The sequence below is a fragment of the Haliotis rufescens genome, unplaced genomic scaffold (genome assembly GCF_023055435.1).
Source record: "Haliotis rufescens isolate VD_foot unplaced genomic scaffold, xgHalRufe1.0.p SCAF_16, whole genome shotgun sequence".
In the NCBI taxonomy this organism is placed as follows: domain Eukaryota; kingdom Metazoa; phylum Mollusca; class Gastropoda; order Lepetellida; family Haliotidae; genus Haliotis; species Haliotis rufescens.
This window is the reverse complement of record NW_025963846.1, coordinates 26027770-26040675: the sequence shown is the minus strand read 5'-3', so window position 1 is coordinate 26040675 and position 12906 is coordinate 26027770. Positions and strand designations below refer to the sequence as shown.

Genomic DNA, 12906 nt, shown 5'->3' with positions numbered 1-12906 from the left:
GTGTGTGTTCTAAAACTACTTGGGCTCATAGTTTCAATTATATCTGGTTTGCAGATGGAGCTGAAACAATATCCGGTCTCAATACAAAATCTCAAAATTATCTGTGGGTGTCGTTTTCAAAACAGATTAATTTCTACTTTGACTACTGGAAAATCAGTATCTGCATTATAAGACAGATATATGAGTGAGTGAGTTCGGTTTAACGCCGCTTTGAATTGTATTCCCGTAATATAACGGCATGTCAGTTTAAAGTTAGTGGAAAGCCCGTTACCAGTTATGAACCTGAAGAGGAACTACAAGAAACAACACAAAAGGGCTTCATGTGTTAAAATGTGATTCGTGTAGCTAATCTGATAAGAAATGATTTGGATGGTTTTTCACCTTGGAAGTCAGGATGGGTGAAAAAAGACTGACACATGACTAACGTGAAAGATCAATTTTGCCCATGGACCACATCCGTTAAACCTATGACCTCGTGCAGATCCGGGTCAGAATTGGTCTTTGCTTGTCGTAAGAGGCGGTTGGTGAGCATCGCTGACTGTGTTGATTCAAATCATCGTATCCCAAATGGACAGATCGATGCAGATGTCAATTAGTGAATTGCTTGATCCGAGTTTAATTGTTTTCAGACTGCCGTCATATAACTTGAATATCGCTGATTGCGGCGTAAACAACAAACAAAATACGAACAACACGTAAAAGCTACGAACCAGATTCAGTAGCATAACATTCTTTTTCGTAAAATTGTAAAATGCCGTGTTTATATTCTGGAATAACCGTGTTTACATGGACAGATTTCTCCAATAATAACAAACTAATGTTGCTTCTATTTAAGAATGAAAATACATTTAATGTCAGTTTATTATATTTTGTTTAGTTTATTATCTGTCAGTCTAAACACACACAAAGAAACAATTGAAGGTGTTAAAAGCTGACTAAGTTGTAACGAAGAATGCGCCGAATGTACAATGTCCTAAACATGTGTAAAAACTATTATCCAGCAGAGCTCACTGCTGCGGACATCGCAAAACTGTTTCGTGGGTTCGTAAATATTCATGAGGTTTTCCTATCATGGAACATGTCTCGGAAGGTTTGAGGTGATGGGCTTGCTTGTCTTATATGTGAGCTACCTTCCATTGTAGATACAATTTCGGGTTCATATGGCCCTCGACTTTTATGATCAGAAGGATGTGTACTATCGAAAAAGCCGACTGAGTGTTATTGCCTCTCAATCTGAAGCAATATATTTTTATTTAGAACTATTTTCGTAAAACTAGGAAGGATGACTGGTGACCCTATTCCAACATCATTGACTTCGTGTACCTATCGTGGTGGTAACGTCGCAATACATCATTTGTGAAGCCATTTCACATCAATATAGCAAAACAAGAATGACAACAAAATTGGGCCCTCACGCAAGTACTGACTTTTTAAAATGCTCATGATGTCAGTCACTGGATTGTCTGGTCGATTATTTACAGACAGCCGTCATACAGCTGGAATATTGCTGAATGCAGCGTTAAACAACAAACAAACAAACACTAGATGGGAACAGGTGACCATGACCCCTGAGGTGCAAATCTCGCTTTGAAGCGAAAAAAGCACTTTGTCAATAGGCCGGCAATTGGGATACGATGACATGCATCAACCAAGTCAACGAGCCTGACCACCCGATGCCGTTAGTCGCCTCTTACGACAACCACAGTCGCCTTTTACAGCAAGCATGGGCGCTGAAGACCCCGGATCTACCCCGGATCTTCACGTGTCTCCTATGCTGCTCATAATGAATTCCGATACTATTTGGAGAAATGTCAAGTACTTTGTTTGCAATGTTAACGTTTTGGGCTATTGTATTTCGACTTGTTCAGATTCCCTAACCGCAATCATTTCTCTTTCTTTTTCGAAAGTTTCAAATTAATGATGGTATCAATGTACTTGTATTCATAAGAAATGCTCATCGTAATAGTGTTTCCAATCATGTGAGGTGAGGTGTGGTGAGGTGAGGTGAGGTGAGGTGAAATTGGGTTTAACGTCGCGTCCAAGATTATTGCACTAATATAGCGACGTGCATGCGCGTGTGTGTTTATGGCTGTTTGTACTGATGCCGATTTATAGTGCCAGCCCTCCTGAGATACCACGCCGACCAGTCCTTGTTTTAGCCCCTTAAAGCCGAGCGCCAGACAGGGTAGCAACAAGTACCATCTTTAAACGTCTTTTGGTATGACGCGGCCGGGGATCGAATCCGGACCTTCCGCTCTCCGGGCGGACGCTCTACCACTAGACCACGGGGGCGGTCCGTAATTAATCCTGTGACAGGTTGACACATAAAGGTGTCTCAAAAAGGGCTTGTGTTTCATTGCAACCAAGTAGCTGGTTCGACAATCTCATCCATATCAGATCTTTTACTCTGCATGAAATCTGAAATCACTGCAATCCAGTTGAGACTCTGTGAGTATCATATAAACGTAGGTGAATGGCGGAAATAATTCCACGAACACAATACTTAGGAATCCTAGGTGTTACTCAGTAATTGACTAGCGAACATTTCAGGAGACAAATGCAGTTAATATTTGTTACTTTCAAAACATGAAACACAATTGTGATTAATTTCTTTATCACAGACGCAAAGCTAAACAATTTCGTAATGACATCTTAATCCTGTGTATAACATGAGAATCAAGCATTAAAACAAAGAGGAAGCCCAGAAATTAGGCCCACCACTCCTACAAAACCCCCTTAATCCAGAAGCACCCTATTCTGAGTCAATGCATTGATAAAGGACAATAATTCTTCACTCGGGACTCTCGTTAATCCAAAAGGTTTCACTGGACACTGATCCGTTCGTTCACAATATCTCATGTCTAGCCTCGTATAACTTTTCTAAAATTCCAGGCGATTACACTAATATAGCATTGAATTTCGCCTCCCATCTTTGTTCTTGGTTATCACGAGTGTTTATTTCATATACCAATTACCAAGCCGTGGGTTATGTTTATGTGGCCGCTGGAATACACTATATCACCCAGCTTGTGGACGGTACATTGCTCCACCGCTATACTCTCAACAACGTCTCTTGGATCCCCTTCATGTGTAGGAGCACCTCCTTCCATTTCGACGTATATGAAATACTGGGTATTTCGCTTGAAAAATCGGGGTTCACGAAGCCAGTATTGGAAAATGTTATGCTTTCCCGATGGTTCTGTCTTGGCTGAAAAAACTGTCTCGCGTTTAACGTCCATAAAGTCTGCTGCCCGATCACAGATTCTGATGTGATAGACTATTTCTTTATTCTGGTCGTGTCCATATAAGGAGACGCCATACAAAATGCCGTCGTGGGAACAGGAAACATCAGTTCTTCCCCAAAATGACCGCTTCCTTGTCTGGGGCATCTTCCGGTGGTCTTTATAAAACATAACGCTGTGAGTTGGTTTAGCAGATCTCCGGATGAATGGAGACGGGTCTTTCTCAGGACACAGTAAACATGACATAATTTTTACGTTTTCCGCATCTGTCAAAATCCCCCTTGGCACAACGTTGTCAACGTAATAGTCCTTCTCCATACTGATAAAGGGAATCCCGTAGACTGTTTCACCCAAGATCGATCTGAGGTTCTTGGGAGTGATCTCCCTTCCTTTTCGGCCACATTCGGCCTCCACCCATGCCATGGCAGACTGGTACACGTTTTCAGCTTTGATAGAAAGCTCGTCAACCAGGATGACTTTGTCAAAGCAGTCATGACACAACTGTGTGAAGCTTTCATATCCAAAGGAGACGTCACCAAACGCAATAACACGATCGAATGCTTTGTCGTAGAGATCCTTTTCGTCAAACCTGTGCGCATGCTCGAGGATGAGGCACGCATTTTCAGGTGTCAGACACTCCTCTAAGTAGGTGAGGCACAGAGTCTCTAGACCCCTCACAGCGTACTTCTTGGCCAGGTACAGCAACCCAGTCACGTTCTCCAGTGTCAGATGAACGTCGTTTGTATACAAGAACCTGTAAATGAAAGTTTCCATTTAAGTCACAGAAAAAGACGTATTCATTGCAGAAATCTCTAACTCATGAGCTTGAAATCAACCAAATCAAAATTTCTGAATACGAACAAATATTAAGATTCAAAATCGCAGCCTCATACAAGAGAGCCTCTGAGCGCTCTCAATATAGTTATTGGAACCAGAAGACTGTTTCAGCTGGAAAATATGTTATCCCAAATAATAGACGACGGGGGTGGGTGGGTGGGGAGGTTGGAGGTGGGTAGGGGTATTTATTATAGCTTTATAAGAGGGTCGTCACGATTTGGCTGAAATACTGCCGATGTGACGTTAAATCTAAACTCACTCACTCATAAGAGGGATGCAAACATGTTCTCCAAAAGCTAATCAGTATAATATATCAATTGATGCAGTATAACTATATTTAAAATCCACTTACGTTAACATCTCGGAGAATGTGTCTGCATCTACATCTGATATCCTGATGACGTCTCTCTCTGCCAGAGGGCCACGCAACATGGCTTCAAACACACAGCTGCGACTGATGAGCACGTAGCTGTGAGCTCGAATGGGCGTCTCCTGTTTGCCAACCCGGAAGTGGACGTCACAGTATTTCTCTGTTTTCAGCATGTGGAGATTGCTTTCTGCTACATTCCTCCCACTCTGCCAGTTTTCAACAAACCCGGAATTAGCAGCCATAGCAGCAGTAGATGATCTGATAAAGAAAACATAAACGTTCAGATGAGGAATGACCGAATGTTGTTTTAAGGCGCATTAGCAGTCACGCGAACTGTATAATCTCGTGTGAGACGATCAGTGATTGACGGCACGAACTACCGAGCCGTCAGAGTATGATGAGTGAGTGAGTTTGGTTTAACGCCGCTTTGAACAGTGTTTCAGTTATATCACGACGTGTCGGCTTGATGTGGGGGGACACAGCGAATTGATGCATGTCTCAGACGTTTACCAAATTGGTGAAACCCAGGGTATGGTGCTGACGAACCTAGAAACATAATCAAGGCGAGTTGAGATTCGAACCTACTATCATAGTGAGTGAGTATGGTTTTACGCCGCTTTTAGCAATATTCCAGCAATATCACGGCGGGGGACAGCAGAAATGGGCCTCACACATTGTACCCATGTCGGGATTCGAACCCGGGTCTTCGGCGTGACGAGCGAACGCTTTAACCACTAGGCTACCCGACCGTCCCCCTAACATCATAGATTACTTAAGACCTCAATTTTAAATAGTAACCACACGACCCTTATTTTAGTCGATTATAAATATAATAATGGTTCTGTATGGGTATCAAATGAGAATTACATGTAACCTAAATGAGAATCACAATGCGAACAATACAAGAAGCCAACTTTGGGACCGACCATTTGTTATTCTGTTGGTGGGTGGGCTGGGATTGTATCGAAAGAAATAATTATGCTTCAGAAAAAAATGCCTGTCACAAAAATTACATTGTTGCGAGTTGTTTTTCTCATACAGGATTCAGGCTGACAGTTTCAATTAAAAAAATATCTGGTTTTGTAGCTGAAGCTGAAAACAAATATCTCATCTCGATAAAAAATGAACCCAACGAATTAACTGACCCCCTCATTAGCATAATCAAATTTTACGTGCGCTTCGTCTATGAGATCTCATTCAAAATACACACTACTATTCATGAGGGGGTGACTTTTGTTGTACGTCGCCTTTAGCAATATAAAAGCAATATCACGGCAGGGGACACCAGAAATGGGCTTCACACATTGTACCCTTCGAATCGAACCCGGGCCTTCTGGTGATGACATGAACCAGTTTGTTTACCAACCAGGGTATCTTGTAAAACTACCATGGCAGTCGTTATAACCTTTCAGTGACATACTATTCCTTATTTATAGGTGATACCCGTTACAGGTTATTTCCATAGATGTACTTTTACAGATTACTGTTTTATGGTAGGCATGTGGTGGACATTTCCAAATCTTACGCAAAAGTGACAAAAATGATGACCTATGCAATTCCCTATTTTCACTTGTACGATAAGTTTCCGTGCTTTTCAGGTGAACAGTTGACTTTCCTTTGCAGGTGTTTGTGACGGGTGCCACACGTGGGACAGGATACACGCATCTTTTCGCGAAAACCTAGTATAATCTCTATTTGATAGTGATTCATAAACACATGCTCATGATGTAATCGGAATTGTAGAGATTTATGTATATGGAAAGAATTTTGTCAATATATCAACTTTCCTTATTTATCATCAAAAGATAAGAAGCTCAAAAGCTCAACAGCGCTCTCGTAAGCTTAACCCTCGAGTTGAAAAATGAAAAATCTTCAGCCCAGACTGGCTCTCGAAATACATTTCTGAAAATCATTTTTGAAAATGAAATGCCTTAAGTTGTTATTCACATCTGTGTGTTTTTAATGTTGTGTTTTTGAAATTACGAGCCGTTTTTTTAGAAACTGAAATACGAGAGCGACGTTGAGCTCTGGAACTCCGGGTGACTAAAAAGCTTAACTGTGAAAATAACCCACTGCATAGATACAAATATTTACACTTAAAACTTATTTTAAACGCTTAGACACTAAAGGATAGAAAGCTCTAAACATGTCTTTCGTATTACATATGTATCAATCTTAAATTGAAAGCTGAAAAGATAAAAAGATAAAATTCTCCAATTTCAGTTGGCTGTGCTGAAAATGCTGAAATCACGTTATTTAGTACTGCCTTGCGTTTGTAAATTTGTATTTAATGTTGAAAATTCAGAACTGATTCAGCCGTATCAGACACAATTGCACAAGTAAATCAAACATTGGTGAACTCAAGTATAACATAAATCACGTCAGCGGTAATACCTTGAAATTACAGAGTAATTTGGTTTTACAAATATGCCCCTCAGCTGCCTGCTCTAAAACTGATTTACACATAGAAATAGTATCGATAAATTCATCCTCGGGGTAACGTTTTTTGAAAGCAGATTATCAGCAATTAGGGCGTTTTGCTTTATCCTGCCGAGTATGTACACTTTCTAGTGAGTATGGTTTTACGCCGTTTTTTGCAATATTCCAGCAGTATCACAGCGAACGACACAAGAAATTGGCTTCACACTTTGTACCCATGTTGGAATCGAACCCGGGTCCTCGGCGTGACAAGCAAACGCTTTAACCACTAGACTACCCCACCGCCCCTGTATACGTTTTAAGTCGCTTTAACAGGTGTTTGGTGGGTAAACAGTTGATGCTCTCTTCATGTTGAGGTTGTTTTTCCTTGATCAACTCTTTAGGCATTTATAGGCAAACAAAAACCATTAGGTTTCTTATGTGTTTAGCTCTGAGAACAAAGAAATGACACGCCCTTTTAACTTTAAAAACATCTCCATAGCGTTTTGTGCTCTTTATGGAGAGGGTGTTTTTATACATTTTTACTATAAACTATCTCATTATTTAGAGAAGGCTGGCTGTATGCCTTTTAACTACTATTCATCCTTTTCTTACAATCTTTATCATACACATTACTAGTGCAAGACCCTACTTACAGCATCGTTATATTTTATTTCAAAGAGACATATTGTCATGGCTAGGTCAGATTTGTTAACTACTTATTGATAATTCAGACCTTAACACAGGTTTTAAATCATGCCTGCCAGTTGGAATTGTATTCCTGGTGTAAAACATAAAGCCTATATATACCTGATTTGCGTGGACAAATCATGATTGGGAAAGCATGTACACAGTGCAATGACAATGTTTCTACTGAGGGCATAATGTATGAATTATGTATGAATTATGTATGAATTGTTTGTGTTTAATAATAAACTGAGAAGTTGCAATTTCTGTAATATTTCAAAGCGACTTTCCTCAAAAGACAAGATTTTAAGCTTCAGTGTGGCTAAGCAAAAACTATTTTCAGGCTAATGTCGCCCTTGTATAATTATATCAGCCTACGAAATAGTAATTGCGTGTAAAAACACGGACCAAAGTCAAGGCCCATGTACATTTGAAGGTATACAACATTATGGCTGAATTGACATAAGCAAATCCGATATCTCAGCATTAGAAATTGGCACTAGTCCTGTGGTCCTTGTCGAACTGCCCGATAGTTAAGGTATCATAAGGACTAGTAGAAATTTGCCATTTTTAAAGGTTTTGCTATATGTTATCATTATAAGGACTAGTAGACTGAAACTGTTAGTTTCTAGCGCTGTATCTGTGATCTTTCGCAATAATACGACCTTCAGCGTACGGGAGATAACTCATCACCAAAACAACATAACGCTGTATATTTAGTGAGTTGTTTTCTATCGGGCTTAAGGTCGGAGGTAATAAATCATTGCACTGGAAGTACATTTGCCAGCTCAGACAATACACACTATTGTCTTCAAAAGCTCTTCAAAAGCTCCTTATTATAGAATCCAGTCCGCTGTTGATCAAACATCGGAGACCTCAAGAAGGCTGTACGATATGAAACATTCGGGGTCGTTCTATATTCTGAAAACAATCCAAAAAAACAACAACCATAGGCCTAATTTCCGAGAGATACATCGCACATGTCACATATCTTACCAAAGCAACTCACTGGTATAATACCTTGAACACACATCCACATCCACAAAAAGCTCAAATACGTTCGAAGGTAACCGTCTCGTCGGTGGTAAACAAGGTGAAGGTGAATCACGTGACATCTTATGGTCCAAGCTCCTTAGCGATCATGGCGCTGTCATCGAGTTTACGATTGACTGTCAAGGGACCTCACAGGTGTACAAGTGTCCGTAAACAAGGCCGTAGTTAACTTTTTTTGACAGGAGGAGCAAATAAGATTAATCATTTTTTATTCAAGTTAACTTTCACAAGGAATAATGTATTCTGTGTTTGTATGTATGACTGCTGCACATACAGCCTGTCTGCCTTGGTGCAGCACCATACCCGAGTCGTCGCGTGCCTGGCTGTCCTGGTGTTGCATCGTACACGAATATTCACCTGGCTGTCCTGGAGTAGTATCAAACCGGAACCCTGGCCTGGCTGTCCTGGTGCAGCATCATACCGGAGTCGTCGCGCGCCTGGCTGTCCTGGTGTGGCATCGTTCCCGAACAATAACCTGACTGTCCTGGTGTAGTATCAAACCCGAACCCTGGCCTGGCTGTCCTGGTGCAGCATCATACCCGAGTCGTCGCCTGACTGTCCTGGTGTAGCAACAAACCCGAACCATGGTCTGGCTGTACTGGTGTGTCATTATACCCGAACCATTCCTCGCTATACCGGTGTAGCAACTTACCCGAACTGTGGTCTGGCTGTCCTAGTGTAGCATCATACTCGAACTGTGGTCTGACTGTTCTGGTGTAGTAATGAGCCAATTACATTCGTGGTCGCGCGGCAGAGATTAACGTTTTAGATTCCGGGGTAGAAAAGGTCTTCAGCAACCCATTCTTGCCGTAAAAGGTGACTATGCTTGTCGTAAAAGGCGACTAACGGGATCGGGTGGTCAGGCTCGATGACTTGGTTGATGCATATCATCGATCCCAATTGCGTGGATCGATGCTCATGATATTAATCACTGGATTGTCTGTTCCAGACTCGATTATTTACAGACCGCCGTCATATAGCTGGAATATTGCTGAGTGCGGCGTTAAACTACAAACCAAACCAAACCTTTACGCTTTCATGGTGTATATGACGTCACATTTTAAGATCTCTGTTGAAATACACTCTTTGTCGATTTCTATCGCATTTTCCACCAAGCTGTATCACCACCCAAACTTTTAATATTGTAACTTGCAGCTCTATATTTTGTCACATATAATTATTGTACATATCATGATTTGAAATCCAAATATATGCTTCCCGACAACTGAGAATGAAGTTCTTTTCATCTTTATATCAGCTTCCGCGATGCTGCGTCACGCCAGCTGTCTCAAACAGTTGATTAATGTTATATCAAACCTCTGATTAACCAATCAGAATCGCGTATATCCAAATTCATGATATACTATTCATTAAAGTGATCTGACTCAACTATAATTTAGCCCATACGTTCCATCCCCGCAGTCCTAAATTAACATTACCAAATTTAATTTATGACTAAGTCCAGGAAGGGCGTCTTCAGGTTAACACGGGGTAATGGTGAGTTTGAATCCTTGATTGGACTCAATTATAACACAACAAAATATGCTCACTAAAGTGGCGAAAGATGTAAAACCGGACCTGTTCAAAGAGACGGGGTAGAAAAGGTCTTCAGCAACCCAAGCTTGCCGTAAAAGGCGACTATGCTTGTCGTAAGAGACGACTAACGGGATCGGGTTGTCAGGCTCGCTGACTTGGTTGATGCATATAATCGATCGAAAATTGCGTGGGTCGATGCTCATGATATCAATCACTGGATTGTCTGGTCCAGACTCGATTAATTACAGACCGCGGTCATATAGCTGGAATATTGCTTAGTGCGGCGTTAAACAACAAACAAACAAACAAACAAACAATCAAATAGATATTGAACCAAACTTACTCATTCACCGACTACCGGCTGTATTAACATCCATAAATTCATTTTTTGAACACGGGTCCTGGTACATCGAACATATAACAAACATTAAAATTCAATATTTTGATTCATTTAATGTTTCAAGCAAAGTAAATTCTAACATGCTGAATATTATCTGGACCGAAGACAACGTTAATCTAACAACGCAATGTTTAGGCCTACACAATGAGGTCGTATGTGTCTGCGTGGAGCCATTTACATTGCTAAGCAGAGTTAAACTTCGTAGAGCCTCCATCGTCGCTGATTAGTATGCCTGTAGCACGCGTCATTGCGGGAGCTGAAAGACAGAACAATACATTTTCTTACATCTTGGCAAAAAACATCAAATTTATACATTTCAAATATCTCCCGTGAGCCAAAATATTTACACACGTGGTGGTTGCCGTGGGGCCGCTTGCCGTGGGGCCGCTTGCTGTGGTCGTGGTTGAGGGCCCGAAAGCTTGCTTCCGGCTGCAATAGAAAATAGTTAAGGTTTAACTTATTTTGTCAGGCATACTTTTTTAATTTATTGCTTTCTGAAATATTATGGTCAGTGGTTGAACTTGTTATATTTTTTACAACAAAACAAAAATTCAGAATGACTAAAATCATTATTACAAACGTGTTTGCATATTTTCAATATACGCCTGTCGTGCATTGTGGATGGAGAAATCTCATCTTTAAATGACTAAAAATATAATATATATTTTATTTTTTTATTTCCATTGACCCACTTCCAGACTGCCCATTGGACGGAACCACTACGAAGTTCATCCACTAGCAATGCTTCTTGTGCTAAACCACGATGATGACGTCACGCTGTTGTTCTTTTAGGAATTTACTGGCCATTCTGAAAGCGCATTTTAACAACTAAAACTGACGCAGCTATAGGCCATTATGCAAAATTATAGAGAAATTAAGAAACAAACAAAAACATGCTTTAAGTGAGAGAAATCACTCGAATATGTTCCTTCCGGAAATAGAATCAACTCTCACCTTCGGGCTCGTTGATTCTATTCTCATGATTTCTCAATTCGGAATACGAATTTCATCGACTCACAATGCAGCCAGTGTGTCTTGTGTCATAAATCAACGGTTATGCTTCCCCTTTGTGCAGGAAAATTATTAATTCGCAATTATTTCACTTCTTGGGTCAGCGGATCCGTAAAGCAAGTATTCAACGAAATGCCTAATACCCCCATTCCACTAGGCGGCGATCCACGGTGATCTGAAGGAGCGCCATAGATCGCCATATAATGAGGCGATATAGGGGTACTTGTGATCCGATTGCGATCAGATAGCGATCCAACAGCGATCTATGTGATCCGATAGCGACTTGATGGCGCTTGATCGCCACCCAACCACCCCAATATGTGGCGATCCTCCACCATCAGTTCCCGCTCCATTCGCGATCCGATGTGATCAGGATGCGCTCCAATGGTGCTCTATTGGCGATCCGATGGCGATCATTGTGATCTATGGCGCTCTTCTCTGATCCGATAGCGATCGAGTGTGATATATGAAGATCCGTTAGAGCTCAATTAGTGCTCTAGGCGATCCGATTGCGACCTGGTCGCCGCAAAGGGGCCCGATCCTATAAAAACCTGTGTCGTTCAGCCGCGCTCTTCAGTTCTGTGCTTGGTAGCAGACGGGTATCACCATGAACCATAGAAATGCTGCCATATTACAAGTGATTTACAATCTCGTGAACCATGCCATCGTGAACCAGCAGATTGCTATTCTGGCCCAGCAGCCTCGAAGAAGAAGGAGAAGGAAGGCTTTTATTGGTGAGACCCTGGAGCGCCACAGAGCGCCACAGAGCGCCACAGGGTGGCGCTCCAAATCGTGAACCAAACAGTGAAGCACAATCAGAGCGCCATCGGAGCGCCATCGGAGCGCAATCGGAGCGCCAATGCATCTCCGATGAGCGCCATCAGATCGCCATGGAGCGCCGAAGATCGGTAGGCCAGCTTTTGTGGCGATCGGCGGCGCTCTATGGTGATCCGATAGCGCTCCGATTGCGACCTTGGCGATCAAGTTGCGCTCCGATGGCGATCTAGGCGATCAAGTAGCACTCCGATGGCGATCTAGGCGATCAATTACCGATCTGATGGCGCTCTGGGCGGAGCGCCACGGATCTTTGTACAGGGGAGACAACCGGCGGCGACCTGGGCGATCATGGAGATAAGTTAGCGATCTGTTAGCGATCCGTTAGAGCTTTTGGCGATGTTGGCGCTCTATATGGCGCTCTATGGCGCTCTCACGGAGCGCCGTGCGGAATGGGGGTATTAGGATCAGTAACTACGTGACACGGGCTCAATGTGTATTTGAATTTGGTCTTTCCCGCATATTCTCACAATTTTCTCGTCTGTACCTTTTCTCTCAATACCGATTAACATTTCGCT

The 12906-nt window shown here is 41.9% G+C and overlaps 1 protein-coding gene across 3 annotated transcripts; it reads right to left on the bottom strand.

Annotated features, from left to right (window-relative positions):
* Positions 1–2597: 2597 nt before the first annotated feature.
* LOC124117706 (BTB/POZ domain-containing protein 6-like) lies at positions 2598–8816 on the bottom strand. 3 transcript variants are annotated; one of them, XM_048397059.1, is made up of 3 exons: positions 8575–8816; positions 4432–4707; positions 2598–3996 (listed from the first exon to the last, which is right to left on the bottom strand). In XM_048397059.1, exons 1-3 carry the CDS (start codon positions 8667–8669, stop codon positions 2961–2963), a joined length of 1407 nt encoding a protein of 468 aa, XP_048253016.1. In that variant the 5' UTR covers positions 8670–8816; the 3' UTR covers positions 2598–2960. The 3 variants fall into 3 exon arrangements, with proteins under 3 accessions (XP_048253016.1, XP_048253017.1, XP_046335647.2); XM_048397060.1 differs by having other exon boundaries at positions 8564–8668; XM_046479691.2 differs by lacking the exon at positions 8575–8816 and adding an exon at positions 8358–8494.
* Positions 8817–12906: the final 4090 nt, after the last annotated feature.

Coding starts and splice junctions, on each gene's coding strand:
- LOC124117706 (XM_048397059.1), bottom strand. CDS start 8,669: ATGTCACGTGATTCACCTTCACCTTGTTTACCACCGACGAGACGGTTA. Junction 4,708..8,574: donor GATGTGGATGTGTGTTCAAG/GTATTATACCAG, acceptor TTTCTTTATCAG/ATCATCTACTGCTGCTATGG. Junction 3,997..4,431: donor ACATTCTCCGAGATGTTAAC/GTAAGTGGATTT, acceptor TTTCATTTACAG/GTTCTTGTATACAAACGACG.